The 21,731-nt window shown below is 40.6% G+C and overlaps 1 protein-coding gene across 1 annotated transcript in view; it reads right to left on the reverse strand.

Moving 5' to 3' along the window:
- The window catches only part of LOC118426697, a 40,550-nt gene that overhangs the window by 8,443 nt on the left and 10,376 nt on the right, over window positions 1-21,731 (reverse strand). The window contains exons 2-5 of the mRNA XM_035836226.1: window positions 5,078-5,155; window positions 4,212-4,247; window positions 2,674-2,729; window positions 2,051-2,129 (exon numbers count right to left, since the gene is read on the reverse strand). Of these exons, the coding sequence (XP_035692119.1) occupies window positions 2,051-2,129; window positions 2,674-2,729; window positions 4,212-4,247; window positions 5,078-5,155 (249 nt within the window). The remainder of the gene's footprint in view (window positions 1-2,050; window positions 2,130-2,673; window positions 2,730-4,211; window positions 4,248-5,077; window positions 5,156-21,731) is intronic.

Raw genomic sequence — 21,731 nt, forward strand, 5'->3', positions numbered from 1 at the left:
CAGGGTAACCACTGCACCATGCTGCAACACAGGACACAACAGTAGGTCATTAAGCACCCTGGACAGGGTAACCACTGCACCATGCTGCAACACAGGACACAACAGTAGGTCATTAAGCACCCTGGACAGGGTAACCACTGCACCATGCTGCAACACAGGACACAACAGTAGGTCATTAAGCACCCTGGACAGGGTAACCACTGCACCATGCTGCAACACAGGACGCAACAGTAGGTCATTAAGCACCCTGGACAGGGTAACCACTGCACCATGCTGCAACACAGGACGCAACAGTAGGTCATTAAGCACCCTGGACAGGGTAACCACTGCACCATGCTGCAACACAGGACACAACAGTAGGTCATTAAGCACCCTGGACAGGGCAACCACTGCACCATGCTGCAACACAGGACACAACAGTAGGTCATTAAGCACCCTGGACAGGGCAACCACTGCACCATGCTGCAACACAGGACACAACAGTAGGTCATTAAGCACCCTGGACAGGGTAACCACTGCACCATGCTGCAACACAGGACACAACAGTAGGTCATTAAGCACCCTGGACAGGGCAACCACTGCACCATGCTGCATCACAGGACACAACAGTAGGTCAATAAGAACCCTGGACAGGGCAACCACTGCACCATGCTGCATCACAGGACACAACAGTAGGTCATTAAGCACCCTGGACAGGGTAACCACTGCACCATGCTGCAACACACGACACAACAGTAGGTCATTAAGAACCCTGGACAGGGCAACCACTGCACCATGCTGCAACACAGGACACAACAGTAGGTCATTAAGCACCCTGGACAGGGTAACCACTGCACCATGCTGCAACACAGGACACAACAGTAGGTCATTAAGCACCCTGGACAGGGCAACCACTGCACCATGCTGCATCACAGGACACAACAGTAGGTCATTAAGCACCCTGGACAGGGCAACCACTGCACCATGCTGCAACACAGGACACAACAGTAGGTCATTAAGCACCCTGGACAGGGTAACCACTGCACCATGCTGCATCACAGGACACAACAGTAGGTCATTAAGCACCCTGGACAGGGCAACCACTGCACCATGCTGCAACACAGGACACAACAGTAGGTCATTAAGCACCCTGGACAGGGCAACCACTGCACCATGCTGCAACACAGGACACAACAGTAGGTCATTAAGCACCCTGGACAGGGCAACCACTGCACCATGCTGCAACACAGGACACAACAGTAGGTCATTAAGCACCCTGAACAGGGCAACCACTGAACCATGCTGCAACACAGGACACAACAGTAGGTCATTAAGCACCCTGGACAGGGCAACCACTGCACCATGCTGCAACACAGGACACAACAGTAGGTCATTAAGCACCCTGGACAGGGCAACCACTGCACCATGCTGCAACACACGACACAACAGTAGGTCATTAAGAACCCTGGACAGGGCAACCACTGCACCATGCTGCAACACAGGACACAACAGTAGGTCATTAAGCACCCTGGACAGGGCAACCACTGCACCATGCTGCAACACACGACACAACAGTAGGTCATTAAGCACCCTGGACAGGGCAACCACTGCACCATGCTGCAACACACGACACAACAGTAGGTCATTAAGCACCCTGGACAGGGCAACCACTGCACCATGCTGCAACACACGACACAACAGTAGGTCATTAAGAACCCTGGACAGGGCAAGCCTAACTAAAGATGCTTGTACATGGAGGAAGAGTTTAGATCCAGGTAATAAGATACACCAAATGGTAGTTACTCAAGCAACTGGATATGACCTTAGAGGTTGGTCATGCAGAATCATGTTAGATGTAGAAAGTGTTGTTGTACTTTATACAGTTTATATCTACCCAAGCAAAACTGGCCGCATTGATTTGCATCTCGTACTCTTCAGTATACAGGTACAAAAAATTGGTGTGTTACATCATGAGGCAGTTTACCAGGTATTCAGTGCGAACAAAAAAATGTTTCCTATGCATACTTTCATCATTCTATGTAGAAACCATTGTGAGTAATGACTGTCTCACCTCTATGTTGTGCAGCCATCGTTGTGGAGGCAGGTATTTGTAGGTGCCGTACCTGGCCCACTTTGGCCTGTGCATCCCACTGTAACAATCAAAACAATCAAGCAATCAGTGATGGCAGACTTCACCCCTTTGAGGTTCCTTCTCTGTTCTTGGTCTTCCTGAGTTTTACCCCCACTGACATCTGTTTCCCATAACATTAGATAAATGTCTCTCTACCCATTCCAGTGTCAATTTGGACAATGCAAATGTGTTGAAATTCCTTCTTCATAATACACGTATTTTGAATATTTCTAACTGCCCCTGGTTAGGATAGAAAGACTCCTGAATCAGACACACACAAACACACACAGGCGCACACACACACATAAAAACACACACACATAAACACACACACACACACACACATACACAGATACATGTAACGTTACAAGCAAACACACACATGCACACACAATAAGGCTAAAACCAGAAACAGTAGAATATGTTATGCACTTTCTTGGAGATGAAATAATCTGACGAAACCTCACATTTAAACTGACATCACTCTGAGCTCTCAAGTTTTTTGATGATTTTTGAGCTTGAATTAAACTGAATTCTGCAGAGCTTTCATAGGTAGTTCTTACCTGTGTGGGATCCTCTGTGTGTATGTGATTCTGTCCCTCATACATTTGTGCATTGGCTGACATGTAGAGAGAACAAAAACAGTGAATAGAGTAAAATCACCTTTGAAAGAGCATAGAATATTAATGCTTAACCCATGTCTGTCAGATATGACATAATCTGAAACTGAAACATGACCATAATTTAAGTACAATGCACATGTGTGAGCTAATAACACTTTCCCGTCCCTGGTGATGAAAACACTTTCCCTATCTCTGGTGCTGAAAACACTTTCCTATCCCTGGTGCTTAAAACACTTTCCCTGTCTTTGGTGCTGAAAACACTTTCCCTGTCCCTGGTGCTAAAACACTTTCCCTTTCCTTGGTGCTGAAAACACTTTCCTATCCCTGGTGCTCAAAACACTTTCCTGCCCCTGGTGCTGAAAACACTTTCCCTGTCCCTGGTGCTAAAACACTTTCCCTGTCCATGGTGCTAAAACACTTTCCCTATACCTGGTGCTGAAAACACTTTCCCTGTCCCTGGTGCTGAAAACACTTTCCCTGTCCTTGGTGCTGAAAACACTTTCCCTGTCCCTGGTGCTGAAAATACCTTCCCTGTCCCTGGTGCTTAAGCACTTTCCCTGTCCCTGGTGCTGAAAACACTTTCCCTGTCCCTGGTGCTGAAAACACTTTCCCTGTCCCTGGTGCTGAAAACACTTTCCCTGTCTCTGGTACTGAAAACACTTTCCCCATCCCTAGTGTTGAAAACACTTTTCCTGTCCCTGGTGCTGAAAACACTTTCCCTATCCCTGGTGCTGAAAACACTTTCCCTGTCCCTGGTGCTGAAAGCATTTCCCTGTCCCTGGTGCTAAAAATACTGAAAACACTTTCCCTGTCCCTGGTGCTGAAAACACTTTCCATGTCCCTGGTGCTGAAAACACTTTCCCTGTCCCTGGTGCTGAAAACACTTTCCCTGCCCCTGGTACTGAAAACACTTTCCCTGTCCCTGGTACTGAAAACACTTTCCCTGTCCCTGGTGCTGAAAACACTTTCCCTGCCCCTGGTACTGAAAACACTTTCCCTGTCCCTGGTGCTGAAAACACTTTCCCTGTCCCTGGTGCTAAAAACACTTTCCCTATCCCTGGTGCTGAAAACACTTTCCCTGCCCCTGGTACTGAAAACACTTTTCCTGTCCCTGGTGCTGAAAACACTTTCCCTATCCCTGGTGCTGACAGACTTTCCCTGCTCCTGATGCTGAAAACACTTTTCCTGTCCCTGGTGCTGAAAAAACTTTTCCTGTCCCTGGTGCTGAATGCACTTCACCCTCCATTGATAACATTTACAAATTTAACTTTTCATTTTACAAGTTTGTACCCAGATTACCATGAGAACAGTGTAGTATCTTGCATGTGCACAGATGTAAGATTTTATGACAAGTAATAGACACAAAATAACAATTAATAGTGATTTCAAAAGGGATTATATTTGGGAAAGGTTCTCACATTGGATATCTTTTAAAAAATTCATGTCAGTACATGATATCATAAGATCATTACACTAACCTCTTTTGGTTCAGAACAGTTGCTTCTACTTGGACTCTAAAACAAAAACAGAATTGAAAATATGACATAATTAGTTATGTATCACATGTTTTTTTGTTGTTGCTCTTAGTCCTTGAGACTTTAGAGTCATGTAGTTGTGTAACAGGCACAGGGCTCAAAATACCACCTGCATATAATATTTTATGCAGGTTAGTACACTGTCAGGTAAACATGTTGTGCAGGTACTGTATGTCTACCAGTCCAGTACCTGCACTGGTCCATGTTCAGGGTACATGTCATGCAATTAGCCTTTGGATGTGATTTTGCAAATAAAACATTATATTACTGCTTCCGCCATAGGGACACATGTGTAGCTGTGTAATGGTGAAATTCAAATATTAGAAGCATATGATACTGAATCTAGGCCTGCTACTGCTCCCTTCCAAGAATGGTCAGTGTTTCCAAGAATGGTCAGTGTTCCAAGAAAGGTCAGTGTTTCCAAGAATGGTCAGTGTTTCCAAGAATGGTCAGTGTTTCCAAGAATGGTCAGTGTTTCCAAGAATGGTCAGTGTTTCCAAGAATGGTCAGTGTTTCCAAGAATGGTCAGTGTTCCCTTCTAACTAAAGTCAAAGTCAAACAAACTGCCCCAAATCAGGTCTGGTGGAACATCACACTCTAAATAGCAATGGGGGGAAATAATGGTCACACAGAGTTGGACTGACATGTAAGTATAATGTACATGGTATGAAGACAAAAAGTTAGAAGTGTAGATGAACATGCACATGTGAATGTAAAGTGATTGCTCACAAAAATCAATGTAACATAAATTATTATAAGTTTTAATGTTTCTACAATGATGATAAACATCGAATGATTATGACACTCACCATGTCTCCATATACAGGAAAAGGTTGTTCATCTTCACACTCATATTTTATGCCTTCTAAATCCACTGCTATGTCTGTCTGTTGAAATAAAGAATAGCATTTTGATACAAATGTATCATGGAAATCAAGCTGCTACAATACTTGTACTGTATACACATGCAGATGACCATATCTTATACAGTACAATGTATCTGGTACAAACTCACTGCTTCTTGCCAACACACAAAATCTTCATACATGTAATAATGCATGTAACACTTAGTTAACTTTTATCCACGGGGTAACCTATATCCGTTGTTTATAAAAGCAGGGTATTTTGGGATATCAAGTAAGCGGACCACAAATTTTCAAACTGCTGTATTTTGAAAATATTGCAACTTGAAAACAACGTCCGTCGACTTGATATCCATAAGCAACCTGCTTTTAAAACAACGGATATACATGTAGGTTACTACACAGATAAAGGAGAACTAGCATTACTGCAATAATTTGCCAAATGATGTATTCTTAGACAATCATTACTTATGCAAATGAGGTCTTCATTTTTATGATTGATACAACAAACACAAAGATATAAATAATGGAAGGTTTGCTGCTATACCATAGAGAGATGTTAGAGGGCCCATTATGGAACTTGAGCTATTGTACTCACAGGCACACACAGGAATGCTGCCAAAGATAGCTTCTTAGCAAAGGCAAAAAGGCCTAATCTAATCCAATAAACAGAAATAATAAATGAGGGAATACAACTGTGAATTCTAAATGAAGGATTTGATTCATACTATGGAAGTCACACACTAAGATATGTAATTCCTGATGCTTTTGTTGAAGATTATAAGAGCAAGTTGAACCAGACATGACAAAGCCTTGACCATACCGCTGGTAAAAATGGTAAGCACTCATCCTCAATTGAGGTGAATCATGATGTCTTTTTGCATTTTAGGCCAAGCACACTGGGTCACACTCTTCTTAATGCTAAGTCTATTTTCTTGCTTGGTGCTTCCATGTATGCCTGAAGCTCAGGGCCTCATACACTGGACCTTTGGCTTTATGTCTCAGTCCAAAATGACAAATCAAACCCTTTCCAACATGTCCGAGCTGGGGCTGACCCGCGAATCGAGCTCTGGCCCACGGCCCATTAATTTTGATCCAGCAGTGTGGACACGTTGCCGCTTGCGCCACTGGTACATGCGCAACACTGTTTATCAGGTCTAGAGAAACACTGTTTATCAAGATGTTACTGGTGGCTGTCAAATATGACAAATGTGTGATGTTAAAAGGCAATTTCATGCAACATTAGTGCAAAGTACACAGGCAGATTTGAGGTTGAACAACGTAAGATTTGCAGGATAAGAAATGGTGTAAATTCTTGTGTCCTTGGGTACATTTAGATAATCTGAGATACCTCACGGTAATAGCAGTACAAGTAAACAGATTAGACTAATAGGAATGTACTGGTTTCTGTTTCTAAGCAACTATTCAAGAAATTATTCCCAAAGAGATTCAAAACTAAGGAAAAGACAACATTTCAAAGCAAATACACATTTATACACATGTAGGTCACTCTCAAAAAACTGAACCCCAAATACTTTTATTACTTGCATGTTTATGTCACTACAGATTGCGAGCAAAATAAAAAAAATAACCAACCTAACAACCAAGTCAACCAACCAACCAACCTAACAACCAACCCAACAACCAACCTACCAAACATCAACCCAACAACCAACCCAACAACCAACCCAACCAACCTAACAACCAACCCAACAACCAACCTAACAACCAACCCAACAACCTAACAACCAACCCAACAACCTAACAACTAACCCAACAACCTAACAACCAACCCAACAACCAACCAATCAACCTAACAACCAACCCAACAACCAACCAATCAACCTAACAACCAACCCAAAAGCCAACAAACCAACCAACCAACCAACCTAACAACCAACCCAACAACCTAACAACCAACCCAACAACCAACCAATCAACCTAACAACCAACCCAAAAGCCAGCCAACCAACCCAAAAGCCAACCAACCTAACAACCTAACAACCAACCAATCAACCAACAAGCAAACAAACCAAAAACCAACCAACCAACAAACCAACCAACCTAACAACCAACCCAACAACCTACCAATCAACCTACCAATTCCACCAACCAGCCGGCTGACCAACTGACCAAACAACCAACCAAACAACACTTCATTTGTTATCCGCCGCACTTACCAGGTACCAGCACCTACTCTGGTTGGAGAAACACTTACCATTGTCACACAGGCCAGGCTGTTAGGACTATATACACATTAGATCAGACCTACATGTACGTTGGGATGACCAAGTAGACGTGATGGTGTCTAAAGCTACCAAGTAACTATTCCTCATCAGTAGATTACACTGATCTGGAGTACCAGCATCCGATCTCACCATCATATACTGTTATATTCGCCCCATTCTGGAATATGGTACTCCTAGCTACATGTACATGTATATAGCTGAAGTGCTGCATTAGCAAACAGTCTGTAGCCTAGAATGAGTCCAGAAATGTGCCTGCAAAATGATCCTTGGACGCCGGTACAACTCCTACTCAAGAATGATACAACAACACAAAGTTCAATGCCTATAAAACCACCATCAGATCTTGTGTGTTGACTTTGCCACCAAAGTTGAGACATCTCCACACTTCTGTTCTTGCCTGCCCCACACAGTGTCCAATAGTACAGCAGAAATTTGCATAACTCTGGTTGGTACCAGCAGCCTTCTGGGTCAGACTCAAAGTGTATACAGGACAAGCACCATTGCAGCCATTGTGGAAATGCTTAATGAACTCTAGCTGAACTTTACTCTATTCAGCGACACTACTGTTATTGCATCTTCATGGTGACTTACAAACTACAAGTCTGGCTTGTTGAAGTATTCGAAGTCTATCTAAATTCTAAGCCTTTCAATAGCAGAATACTTCAGAAAATTCAACTTAAGGCCTCACCAACACAACATATTTGTAATACTGCCTTGAAAATCATATTTCAACCAGAAACAATATTGTTATCATTTTATTAGTTTGACATCTGACCCAATCAGAAATAGCTATACACAGGAAATTGACCAATCAGCGTGAGGGATTTAGATGCAAGCATGAACTTTTACCCTCTTGAAATAAAACATTTCAGTCTAAAATCATAGAAAAAAGTTACTTCAATTCAGTCCAATCAGAATGAGAGCTCTCGAGATACACAAAAAGTAGACTGATTGCCAGCCTCCGTAGTGACCGCTGGCTCAATCCTTTTGCTTGGTAACCACAGGCAAAAGGAAGCTGACACTCATGCTACACAAAACGTTCACGAATTCCGTATCACCAGAGGTACGACCCAATCGTGGGTGGGATCGCCGGATAGCCAAATTTTTCTATGTCATGTCAATCCGAGATTATAAAAAAAGAGCATAAGATGTGACATCTAATGCACATCACATCAACAGCTTTATTCACCAATTCCAACAAAAGAACTGCAAGTGCGCAACTGCAGTTGTTCAGATTTTCAACAAGCCAGTTCGAATAGTTTGAATCAAATTATGGAGCCCCAGGCGCTACTCTAAAATGCCACTGAAAGTGAAATGAGATCAACCACAACAGTGCCTATCAGTTTGGATTGTGGTATATGATAATAACGTTTAATGACCTGCCTATTCCTTGGCATATGTATATATGGTGTCATGATGCTTGGTCCTTTGCTATAACCACCTCATAAAACCACAGAGTGAGCGAAGCAAACTATAGTTTTATTCGGTGGTTATAGCGAAGAACCAGGTGTAATGACACCATATACACTGAGGAACAGAACAGGCGGGTCATTAATGTCATTAACTCTTAATTAGATACTAGCAAAGTACCATAATTATCATGGTAGTTGAAAACAGTATAATGACCCTCTATTTAGCGTGGTGGTCCCTAAATGATTATTATGTAGTAAGTGTAAGTACAGTTAACTAGAACCCTGTACTGTGGCTCCCCGTTGGTTGCTGACAGTGTGATGAGACCCTCCAAGCAGATTGGAAGCTGGGATGATATGGTGGAAGGAAATCATGCTACCTAGACAGTGGAAAATTGAATGTCACAACCCTGCAGTGAAGCAGGAAATATACTGAGTCTGATTGTGGACCCAGTCAGCTGACAGCCCACAAGTTAATGTTCTCACAAGTAAGAATCAATTTCATGGTACACAGCATGCGACCTCGCCATGGATGTCGACAGGAACAGTCTAAAACCATCTCATCGTGGAAACTTTCTTTGCAGAAGGGATATATCCAGCATTTAAGGATCAGGCTATTTCTAGTGTGCTTATGTCAGCAAAATTCAACATTTCTTTATTAATTTTGACCATAACTATTCAATGGACATAAATTTTGTACAAAACATACATCCTTCTGATGTTGCTGAACATCAAATCTGACAAATCATACCTCCAGTTCTTGATTCCTGTCAATAGCTATAGGTAGTCAACTTGAAGTGAATTTCCATCCGTGATGTCATAGTAGACACAGAAGCTGGTTCAGACTTCAGGCATTGTCACATGATTGTGATTTGTGAAAAATCTTCTTTTGGGAAGCAAAATACATGAAGCAAACATTATGAAAACATGCAAATGTGTGTACTTTACTATGATTGTGCACTGTACTTCTTCAACATGCATTGGCCTAACAGTTAAAGTTAAGATTTCATTTCAGTCATACAAAAAAAGCTATAGCTTAAACTTTCCCTGGTGCTAATGTGCTTGCAGTAAGTTCCAATTGGTAGTTTGATTACTGCCTAAAGGCAACAGGCATCCAGTCAAGAACCAGAACAAGCTAAATTACAGATGCAATACGGAGGCGCTACTGGGCCAAATATCACATCCGCTCAGAGATTAATTCACAGTCAATTTCTGCAGGGACTTAACTCTGATAAAACGTAAGAGAGGGCTGCTATACATGCATGTACCTGATACAACATATGAAAATATCAGACAAAAACTGCATCCCTCTGGCATGACAATTTGCAAGAGCTGAATTAAATTGACGAATATTAAACTGTAATTTCTAACACAAGAAATTGGCCCAACCCATGAATATTTTTGACTGATCATTCGATGTCAGTGAATGGACAATTCACTGCTTCTGTGACGTCCTACATAGATAGCACATGTGACTCTGTGAGCAGTGGATCATAAGTTACAGAAAGTCAATGGTGCCCACCGTCTCTGTTTAGGGATGGTTGTAAAGCTCTGATGCAGATGGCTTCTTTGATTCCACTTTCCAAATAAGTCTGGTTCTGTATCCAAGATTCTTACTGTCCAGTGGAACCGAGTGTCCAGGGTGACTCTATGTACAATGTATGTGTTGAGAAACTTCTGAGGTTGTGGATTGAGGGTGATTGTATTGAAGGAATCTGGTTTTAGATAATGTGTCAAAAAGATGTGTCAAAATTTTGGTGCGTCCAATTTCTTGTGTTGGGAACCACAGTTTTAATTTACTGTAGATGCCTTTAAGGTTGCAAGGATTTAATTTCGCGGTAGCGGGAAAATTACTTTTTGCAGTGGTTTTAAGTTTGGGGTAGCACCTTGCACTGTTAGTTTCTTACTGCCATGGAAAAATGTTTGTGGCGGTCTTAAGTTCGTGGTGAAGCGGCCACCGCAAAAACCGCGAACATTAAACCACCGCAAAAAGTTTCTGCATTTACAGAATTCAGAATCACTTCTACGAACACAGATGAACTTTCTAGTTAATTTGCAATATAGCAGTTGGTAAATATAACATGCAGCATTCTATTAAAGCTACTCCAAATTACATGCATGATTAATTGGCCTATAATTGCTGGCATAAAGTAGTCTAAAATGTCACTAGACCTCCCCTTCCCTCCCCCTTTCAGCACTTGTACACTCCCTTTGCACAAACTAGATATTGTACACTCCCTTTGCACAAACTAGATAATCAATGGTACCATCACCCACGATTATCACTCGCTGACAGCATACCACATGTAATCAGGGTTTAATGTATGCCACCGATCATCAGTACTTCGAATTAGTCCATGACTCCACCAACATTTACCAGCCACTGATGATAAATAACTACGGTCCAATTATGATTGAATTATCTTTATGACCAATCAAAGCTAAGATCACCTATCTATCCAAACATGATCTTTAATCCGCGGAGCTACACGTACTGTACTCAGTCAGTCTTGTCTGATATTTTCCTCTTGAAATCGCAGAACCCACAAATTGTAGAAAATGTGGGGCTTTTCGTCTCCCTCCTCCAAAAAAGAAGTCAAACCCAACCTGTTAAGAAATAGCCAACACTATAGCCTCAGTGGAATATTGTTTAATTGTTCATTGTCACTTGTACATCTCCTATGTTTATACCATGTACTTGCAATTAGCCCTCGGGCATGAACTTGCAAATAAACTTCTTCTAGCGAGTATAAACAGGTCTTACAACCATGAACTTGATTTAACCCTTATTTTCTAGCCAGTTAGTTGGCTCAGCCATACATGCACAAGCAGCTTAGCATGTCTAAGTTGGTAGCTATAAGGAGAGATTACATTCGTCAAGTGTGTAACAATCTATTTTTATTATACAAGTATGTAACAAGCGAGCTTGCACTTTTCCTCATTTGTCTGATTATCTACCTTTGCAAAGACGAGAAAGAAGAAGAGGAATTTTAACCTTAAGAGGTAAATGATGGCATATTCATACAAGCGACACTTGTAGCTTAGATTGCTTGATTGTCATCTGCCATAGACCATGTAATTCAGGTCAGGTTAAAGCCCCCCTATATTATAAATGTTTACAGATAACAACAAAAAATATGGGGATAGCTCTGAAGCAAGCTTATCTATCAGTGATTAATGTAATCTTGATTACACTGTTTTACTGACAAATTGTTGTTACAATATATACTGAACGTACCGACTTATAATTACCAGCAACCATTGTTACACTTCATAATGTGTGTTATACAGTTTAGTTACTGAAGGTAGCTAACAGAAATCAAAGGGGCTTCCAACTTGTCTTTTACAGTTGCAATTTAGACAAACCATATCATACACGAATTCCATAAATAGGTAAGTTCGGTAGGCATATCTATGTCATACCTGAGCCAAGATAACATTGGAAACGTGTGGTTTGGATTTGGGTTATAACATTCAGGGGTTCTACTGTTATCACATTCGGCTTCCATGGATTCCGAATAAACTTTCAAGCACTTCTCGTGTCTAGCTGTCAAATATACAAATACTGGTACCGGATTTGGATGTTATTGATAGAATGCTGCAGCTACAAATTTGGTTGGAAGACATTATTACAAAACTTTAAGTTTCTCAACAGTGTCTGGAGCATTTTTCAAAAGTGCAAAACTTAAAAAAAAAAAAAAAACAAGGAAAAAGTATAAGTCATGAAGTACATTCAGCATGTGTACAGACTGTAGTAACCCCTGTGAACTCCTGTTGACATGATAATATCCTGTCTAACTGACAGGACCTGAGGGATGTACATTAATGGTAACACTACACTCTGGGTTAATAGCACCAGTGGGGTATGTAAGGTCACCTCTAAACTGTGTCTCATCATTGTTACATGTACCACTAGTCCTTCAAGGCAAATTCTCTTCTTTTTTTTTCATACAGAGATATGAAAAAGGAAAAATGTATTGCCCGCCTGATCTTGACACGGAATCTTGTGCGCCTGACACACTAAATTGTTCATGATTACTTTGAACTTTTAACGCTGCATGATAACAGAATTATGTAGAATTCCCAAATGATGACTTTGAGGACTATGAGTATGACCATTATTCTAATTTTTTATATCATCAATTATTGATTAGTTTTAATATCGTTTAACTTATTGTTTACATCATTATCGTTACCATTATTTTATCTAATGTATGATTTTAGATTTAAATTTTTGTTTGCATGTGACTGTATGTAACATTGCTTGTTTCATTACCTTGGTTATGTCTAGTTTATTCATGTATTCAGGAGTATTCAGCATCACCCTCTGTCCCAGCCCTCCCATGGCCATGGCTGGAACACCCACCACCCTTAGGGTGATCCTATCCACAGTCGGGCTGATATACAATCCACTATATACACATGTATACTTGTAGTGTATGATGCACTGCAGCTGGCGCAAACGCTACTGTAGTATCTGAAATGGTTGGAATGTGCAGACTGAACATAGTTTTGCATTTCCAAATCACTCAACTCAATGAGGTTACATCAATACATGAATTGTATATTTTCGATCATAGCATTTGTGTGCGTGTGTGTGGGTGTGCATGTGTGTAGAAGACCAGCATAACTCGAGAACTCTTAGATGGATTGTATTGATATTTTGTATGTGGGTAGGTCTTGATGAGACCTGAAAACAGTTTGATTTGGGCCCCCTAGCAACTTGTTACGGTACTGCAGCGGAATTTCCTGTTTTGACATCTTGAGTTCTGGTCATGCTGTAAACATAGGAATCAGAATGAACAGGTCAAATATATACCTGCCTAAGTGATGAATATATAGTTGGTACAGATTTACTGCTAAGTCAATTCTCTAGGGTAAAACATAAAATGACATGGGATATTATGCATGACGACATATTTCATGAGCAGAAATTCTTAACATAAGATTTCCCAAAGGATTCAATGTAATTTTTATGGCAAAAATTGCTTTCTGCATGACATGCACATTTAGGGTTGTTTTCAATGTTGAGAAAAAATAAAGTTATTCAACATTTGGTTAATGTTTGACAAGATGGGAATATCTATCCACATGTTAGTGCTATAACAGGCTGGAAATACTGATTAAATGCAATGCATTTTTGTGCAACCGAGGGTGCCCTGAGATATTTCTACAATAATTGTACACTTGTGTTAAGCACTGTCTGAACTGTCTGTAGTCGCCACGCATCAACAAATGATGCACGCGACCGATTGATTGATTGATTGTTTAGCATATATTCTTGATATTTAAGTATAATAAAAAGATAATATTAATGAAACTGTTGTTGCATTGATTATCCAAAATTTTGATTTGATCAATAGAACGTATGTTGCAAGCCATGAATAGTTCTGATAACATTGTATTTATTATAACATTATCTTATTACATGTCACAGACAAGCCCCAAGTATACTATAGGTAATGACACCCTTATGCGTATGGAATTAAGTCTATTAAAATTTTGCTGTTTCAAATTTAACTTTCTTTGATTCCTGACATAGATTTGTTCAATCATGTAATTTACTAAGTACTTAAGTTAATGGCCCATGCTGTCTTATGATACTCAATAAGTACAATATGCTATTAATATTATAGTACTGCTTAAAATATGACTCAAACTCTCATTTTGCTCATGGCAGGTCAGTCAACTAAAAGTGTAGGTGATCTATGTCATTTTCTCATTGTGTTTGTCCCTTAAAGATGTCATATGGTTTGTTACTATTTTCAATAACGTTCTTACTTCTACTAAAAACAGTTACTGTAGTAAAACGATATTTTAGGATTGCATGGAGAAAAATTATACTGTCTTTGCAGTATAATCAAGCAAAGGATAGATAGTGAGTGTGATTTGCTTGTGAGTGTTAGCTGTGTAAATTACTAGCCTTTGTTCTTCCCCAAGGCTTGATGAGCAGAATGTTGGGAGAAAAAATGGCCCGACTACAGTTTGCTTTGGGTGTTGGTTGTAAGCCGGCTCCGGCAGGCCTAAATGATGCCATAATCACCAGGGGGCGGCTGGGGAACAGGTGTACGTGGTATGATCCACCGTCAACTTCACCCATACATGACACCTCTGGAAGTCTAACAACATCATCTACATCCGATCACTACATATCAGCTAACAAGATTACCCCTGCCCAGGCCGTAAAACCACCTACATGTCAACCGTATGTAATACACGCACACATCCCCGCCAATGGTACTTCTCCTATTACACTGAGTGAAAATCCCAAACAAAATGCAATTTTTCAACCATCAGGCGAGGTCCACCGGGAGGAGGATCTCATTTCGCACAGGTGCCTAAAGTAACTTCAGAGAAGATATTGAGTTTCTGCTGCGGATTATCATTCTGGTCACGTCCTGGTCTCAACTCTCTGGAAACACTGTGTATGGATTACTCAGGGAGGGCCTGCCTGACATGAAACAAGGACCATGAAACAAGTAGATAATTGTTCCACATAATCTGGCAAAGCCCCTCCCTGCCCTTAGCCATTAACACCAGTCATCCATACCCATTTATCTGATGTCTGACAGGTGCAGCGCCACATGACCACTTCACACACTTGTTTCTCATCTGTAGATACGCTGTGAGAGGAGACGGACTTCAGACCTGCAGACAGGCCGAGGTGTTTCTACATGCAGCACATTGTGCAGGTAGGTGGTTTCCTTTTGTGTAAGCAACCATAGTAAACATGGTGCCGGAAAAAATACACTATTTCTACAGTGTTAAACTAACATCTTCTTGCTCCAGGTAAAGTTGATCCTTTTGGGAATAATTTGATTGTAAAAAAAATATGACTATGGGTCTGTCAAACTACTGCTCTGCTTTTTTATACAATCTTCCCAAAGATTTTGAAGTAAAATGGACACGTTTAAATCTTAAGAATTCAGAAGTATCCTTTTGGGTTGATATACATGTAAAAGTAAGGAAAAAAGCTGTGAGAAAAGTCAACATTTATCAGCAATTGTCCATGTTTTTCCTTCCCTTTAACCTAATGTTATTGGGTTCACCTGCAAAGTAACAATTGTAATGATCTGAATTTTGATAGAAATTCATGGAAGGCTTTATAATCTCCACTTTAACAGAAAAGCAAGGAGAAGTTGAATTTATCCAGAAATAGTCTCATTTTGTATCTCTATCTGTGAACTGTATCTTTTCAACATGTTTTGTGTCACCAGGTCCTGTACTTTGCCCAGTGTGGCAAAATGTGCAATAAAGGTCTTCATTCATATAATCTCAGTAGTGCAACTTAAAGTTTGTTCACCCCATAGAAGTCTGACGTTAATGCAAAATATGTACTTTAGTTTTTTTGAAATATCTAAAATAGTATTACTGTTGTGGGCTTGCAAACATTTGCAATTCAACATATACTTGCAGTATTGAGTAGAGTTGAGGAGTGTGTTTTTAGATTAAAATGTACAGACATTTACTATGATATTGTGACTATTTGTCATCAAAATAATGTTATTACCCTTGGAACTCTTGAATGTCTAAATACAATAATTTATGAATAGTAAAAACACTGTTCCTGACTAAACTTTATCTTATAATTATTATGAGGGTTTGATATATCTGGCTGCCCAGTTGCGCTGCCGAACCATATTGTTTGGCACAATCTAGTTTCACACTCAGGCTGTGCACCACACTACCAGGTAAAGACTTTTTGTTTGTACATGTGTAGGTAGAAACTAATTTGGTGTTGTGTGAGCAACCTTAACTGCTGCATGTACCAATGATCAAATTCAAATCAATGTTACAACATCAAATCAGGCTTGACATGGAGAATGATTTTGTTGAATTTATCCACTGGTTTTCAGCCATCCACCATTGCCTTTGTTGAACTGATGTTTTCATGTATTTTGTTGACACTAAATGCGTGATTGAAAAACTTACAGTATTAGAATTCACTTGCAGAGTGCACAATTATATTGGCCCTGTGGCAACCTAAAATGTTCATGGACAACCTTGCACTTGACTGTTGCTGCCCATAGGGCAACCTGCCTATGCAAAATATTACGAAAAGACCTGGCAAAAAGTATTCTGAACATGACAGTTACTATAAAAGTTCTGAATCATCAGTAAGGTGAGAATGGATGACTATAATAGTATGTGCATCTATGTTAAATTTTGATAATGGTAACTTCTCTACGGACTGAAGCAGATGATATAGTATATCTGACAGTGTACACATATCGTCTTTATCTAAAACTCTGATCTTCACATGATGAAGATGATATCTGCATGTCCGTAATACAGAAATATCAAATAACACCATCTCCACTTGTTCTCAGCAGTTTGTGATGACCTCCAGCCAACTGTTCATTAGTCGGATCAGAAACTTAGCTGGAAAAGATTAAGCTTTGCCAAGGGATCTGCACTAAAAATCAGTACTTAATCTGATTCTTAATCTGATTTAGCAGAAATGAAAGAAAGTCATCAAGCCAAAGAACCATTCTTGGATTCAATCAGGCCCGAGCCGTTTTTCACTGACCTGGAAAACGATACGCTTGGACAGGGACTATTGAAACTACAGACATTGCACAATTCTTCTTGAATGCACTTTCTTTCTAGTGGATTGTCTGTAAAATCTGGGGGCAGTAAATGAGCCCTTTCCACCCAATATGTACCAGACAAACAATGCCTACAATTGATTTTTGCTGCAAGGTGCTTGGCTTCATTGACAAGGAAAAGGCAAGCTACTAATTGGACATCTTATTGCTTGCCTCTTAATTGACTGAGCCAACAAATTCAATCAACAGTTCATATGTCATAGGACAAAACAACAATGTGTTGGACATCTGTTCCTAACAGCGCGGAACGTATAGCGCGCTATTCACTAGAGATGTTTGTCTTGCGTACGCCACACCAATGTCCCAGGCATTGCTTCTTGGATTGTAGTAGGAAAATACCTGGGACGGGTATACTAAGGTGAAGAAGAAAGGCTTCCGAGCTGGCACCATGCTACCACCATTTGAAGGATACTGTAAATGCAGAAATGTTCACGGTGGATTAATGTTCGCAGTTTTCGCGGCAGCCGCTTCACCGCGAATTTTTAAAAAACGCGAACATTTTCCAAAACAGTAAGAGACTACAGTGCACGGCGCTACCACGAAATTAAAACCACCACAAAAAGTCCATTTTCCCGCTACCATGAAATTAAATCCCCACGGACTTAAATGCATTTACAGTATCTCACTGGCTGACAGTGCAATGGACATCCAACAACTAGCTGACAGTCCCTGTAGCTCAACTGGCTGACAGTCCCTGTAGCTCAACTAGCTGACAGTCCCTGTAGCTCAACCGGCTGACAGTCCCTGTAGCTCAACTGGCTGACAGTCCCTGTAGCTCAACAAGCTGACAGTCCCTGTAGCTCAACTAGCTGACAGTCCCTGTAGCTCAACTAGCTGACAGTCCCTGTAGCTCAACTGGTTGACAGTCCCTGTAGCTCAACTGGCTGACAGTCCCTGTAGCTCAACTGGCTGATAGTCCCTGTAGCTCAACTGGCTGACAGTCCCTGTAGCTCAACTAGCTGACAGTCCCTGTAGCTCAACTGGCGGACAGTCCCTGTAGCTCAACTGGCTGACAGTCCCTGTAGCTCAACTGGCTGACAGTCCCTGTAGCTCAATAAGCTGACAGTCCCTGTAGCTCAACTAGCTGACAGTCCCTGTAGCTCAACTGGCTGACAGTCCCTGTAGCTCAACTGGCTGACAGTCCCTGTAGCTCAACTGGCTGACAGTCCCTGTAGCCCCAATTAGTTAGTGATAACTCAGGGAAACTTCAGTTTAAGTCCTGGGAAGCACATTTTGGCTGGGGGTGAACCCGTCTTTTGGAAAGGACGTATAACGAGGGTTTCATGTTCAGAGAGGTGCCTATATAGAAAGCTCAAATTTAAAAACCCTAGAAGGACTATCAACCCCTCCAGGTAAAAATCACAAAAGCAGGGGAACTTGCTGACCTTTGTACAAATGTACCACTAGGCACTACAAGGTGAACAAAAACAACTGGCTAACAATCTTTTATTTGTTTAGCATAAGATTCTCCACAATCAACCAATCTACTGACGTTCATAAGACACATCTTGGGGAATCAGGCTCCAGGTCAAAGTGAAATGGGTCCAGTTTAGCTCACTAAAGTTATTCTTTCACTGGTCGTGACAGAGAAGACAGGCACTATGTACATATGTAGTAAACAAATTTACAGTTCTTTATTCAAGGAAAATTCCCCTAGCACTTCTCAAGGAGTACAATGAACAGAGGACCCAGGCTTAATACATAACATCCCGTCTTAAGGACCCTTTCCAGCAGCCTGTATGCTTGGTGAGTGACAACACCCAGAACTGAACTCACGACTTCTAGGTCTAGAGGAAGGGTCACTAGCCACTGCTGGACTATGCATGTAGCACTTCAGGGCTTAAGCCATTTGCATTAAGAAAATTGTTTGTCAAATCTGGCTCAGCCTGAATTCACTGCAAAATCAGATCCTATTAGCTAGAAGCTGAGAGCTGCACTTCGTGATGTCAGAGTTTTGATCCATAAAACCCATGTCCTGTCAACCTCTATCAAAAGGCAAGAAATGGATGCTGTTTACCTTCGAAGCTTCGCCTAGAAGTAAGGTAACCGTTATGCTTTTGGCAGCATTCATTTGTATGTTTGCCTGTATCTGTGTGTGTGTGTGTGTGTAAACAAGACAACTCAAGAATGCCTGGATGGATTGTTTTAATATTTGCTAATTGAGTAAGGCTTGATGTTAAGATCTAACAATGAGCCCACCTTGCTGCTTGTTACATGTATAATAAAACCTCAGTCTACTTTTTGTATCTTTCGATCTGAAGGTAGTCCCCATTATAGCTTCGTTCTTGAAAATTATGTTGTTGAATTATGATGTTGAATCACAAACAAAACCACAAAAAGCTACTGCAAAGGCATTTAAGTTCGAAGGGGGATTCGTTCGTGGGAGTGTTTGTGGTGGTACTGTGTTGGCAATAGCGTTATAGTCACATACTGTACAATAATGGGAAACCTGGTGCCCTTACGGACAGATAGTTAGAAATTACCTACTAGCGACTGTAAGCTACTACTGTCGGACAGAAACGTCGCTTTCAGTGCTGATATGATCAGTTGCCACTGACATAACTGACTCTACCCTCTGGATACATATATACAATGTACTTAATAATAAATATGTACAATGATCAGGTCTGTGTTCATTTTGTGCTTAAATTTTAGTATTCATGCATCTTCAAATCAACAGGCATCATCCAACACATCATGATGTACTGTACATGTACTGTAAAAAATTTGTCCAGTATTAAATTAATACATGTATTTTACAGTACAGTACTACATGTACATACAAGTAGCAGTAATAGACAGGCAGGGGCAGGCAGGGAGATGTCAGGGTGGTTTTAAGGTGAAGTGGTCATTGTAAAAACCATGAACATAATCAGATTTCACTCATGAAAGCAACTTTTTTTTTGCCAAAATTTGATTTTCTTCGTATGCTCGCCTCGTGCAATTTCTAAGTTCCCAAAGGATGGATTACATACTGGATGTCATCCATATAATCAAACCAACATGGACTAAACTGTTATAAGCATATTCTCATTGATCATTTAAATCACATGCTGATTTCCATAATTAATGTCCATTAGATCAATACATTCCTTTCCATCTAAGTTGCCTAAAGTATGTCTAACTTGGTCAAGGTCATATAGTGCCCCAATGACAGAAGCAAAGTTTGTAGATGAAGATTTGCTCCTCCGTGGGGGCTGCTGAAATGTCAGGGAGGAAGGGACGTTCCTGAGAGGGTCTGTAATGGGAGCTCTGGGGCAGGGGGAGATATAAATTAAACACTGTACTGTAATATTAGCCCAATCAAACACAACTACAAACAAGAGTCCATAGGACACAAACCTCCATGAAGAGCGCCGTGAAGTACAGTGTAACTAGTAACATTTACATGATTCATGCATGGTGATATTCATTATTGACAAACTTACACATGTCAAAAGTGTAAATTTAAATTACCATCATTTATCATCACTCTGTTTTGCTGTTTTGAATATCAAAAGCCCATGAAAAAAACTCAGCTATTTGGGTCATCAGGAGAAAAAAATGCATCACCATTGCAGCAGTTTAATACAAAATGGTTGCGCTGGCCGACCAACTACTCCTCGCACAAAAATTACACAACCCACGGGCTTTTCAGGAAATAAATCAATCTATGCTCAGCTATAACAATCACCAAGCAATAGGGAGTGAAAGTTAGGGACACAACTGCGCACTTCTGGCTTATTACAGCATCCTTCCGCCAACTCTGGTCAGATTTTAACTCCTATCCGAAACTGAAGTCTAGTTATGGAAAAGAATGGAAATATACTATTTCTGCATATTAGGTTACATTTGCATAACTTGTACATGATTACAAACATCTTTGCCTAAGCTACCTGCATGCCTAAAATGATGGAAACCAGTTGTAACATTCCTTTTTTCAGTTATCCTCCTTGGAATGTCTTGACAAAAAAGCCCCTGCAGTTCCCAAATTAAATGTTAGGGGGCTCTAGACTGCACCACCTTGTCCTGATGTTGAAAGCTATCTGCCACCCAAACTCAAAGAAGAATACAAAATGTATGTGAAAGAAGAAAAAATGAGGCATCTAGAGTTCTGTATTATATACTCTGTATGTTCAATTATTTGTTCAACCTTCCTGACCACTTGATTCATAGACAGTAACTTGAAGTATGCCATAATTTGAATAATGAACCATATATGACAAATACAGGAAGTTCATGTAGCATCAATTAAGATATGCAAATATATGTAAGTTTGTCATTTGCATATCTGTTGACAATTTTCTCCTTAAGTTATTTCTCTGATTCTTTTTTAGAAAAAAATTGGGGTTGG

The sequence above is a fragment of the Branchiostoma floridae genome, chromosome 11 (genome assembly GCF_000003815.2).
Source record: "Branchiostoma floridae strain S238N-H82 chromosome 11, Bfl_VNyyK, whole genome shotgun sequence".
Taxonomy (NCBI): Eukaryota; Metazoa; Chordata; class Leptocardii; order Amphioxiformes; family Branchiostomatidae; genus Branchiostoma; species Branchiostoma floridae.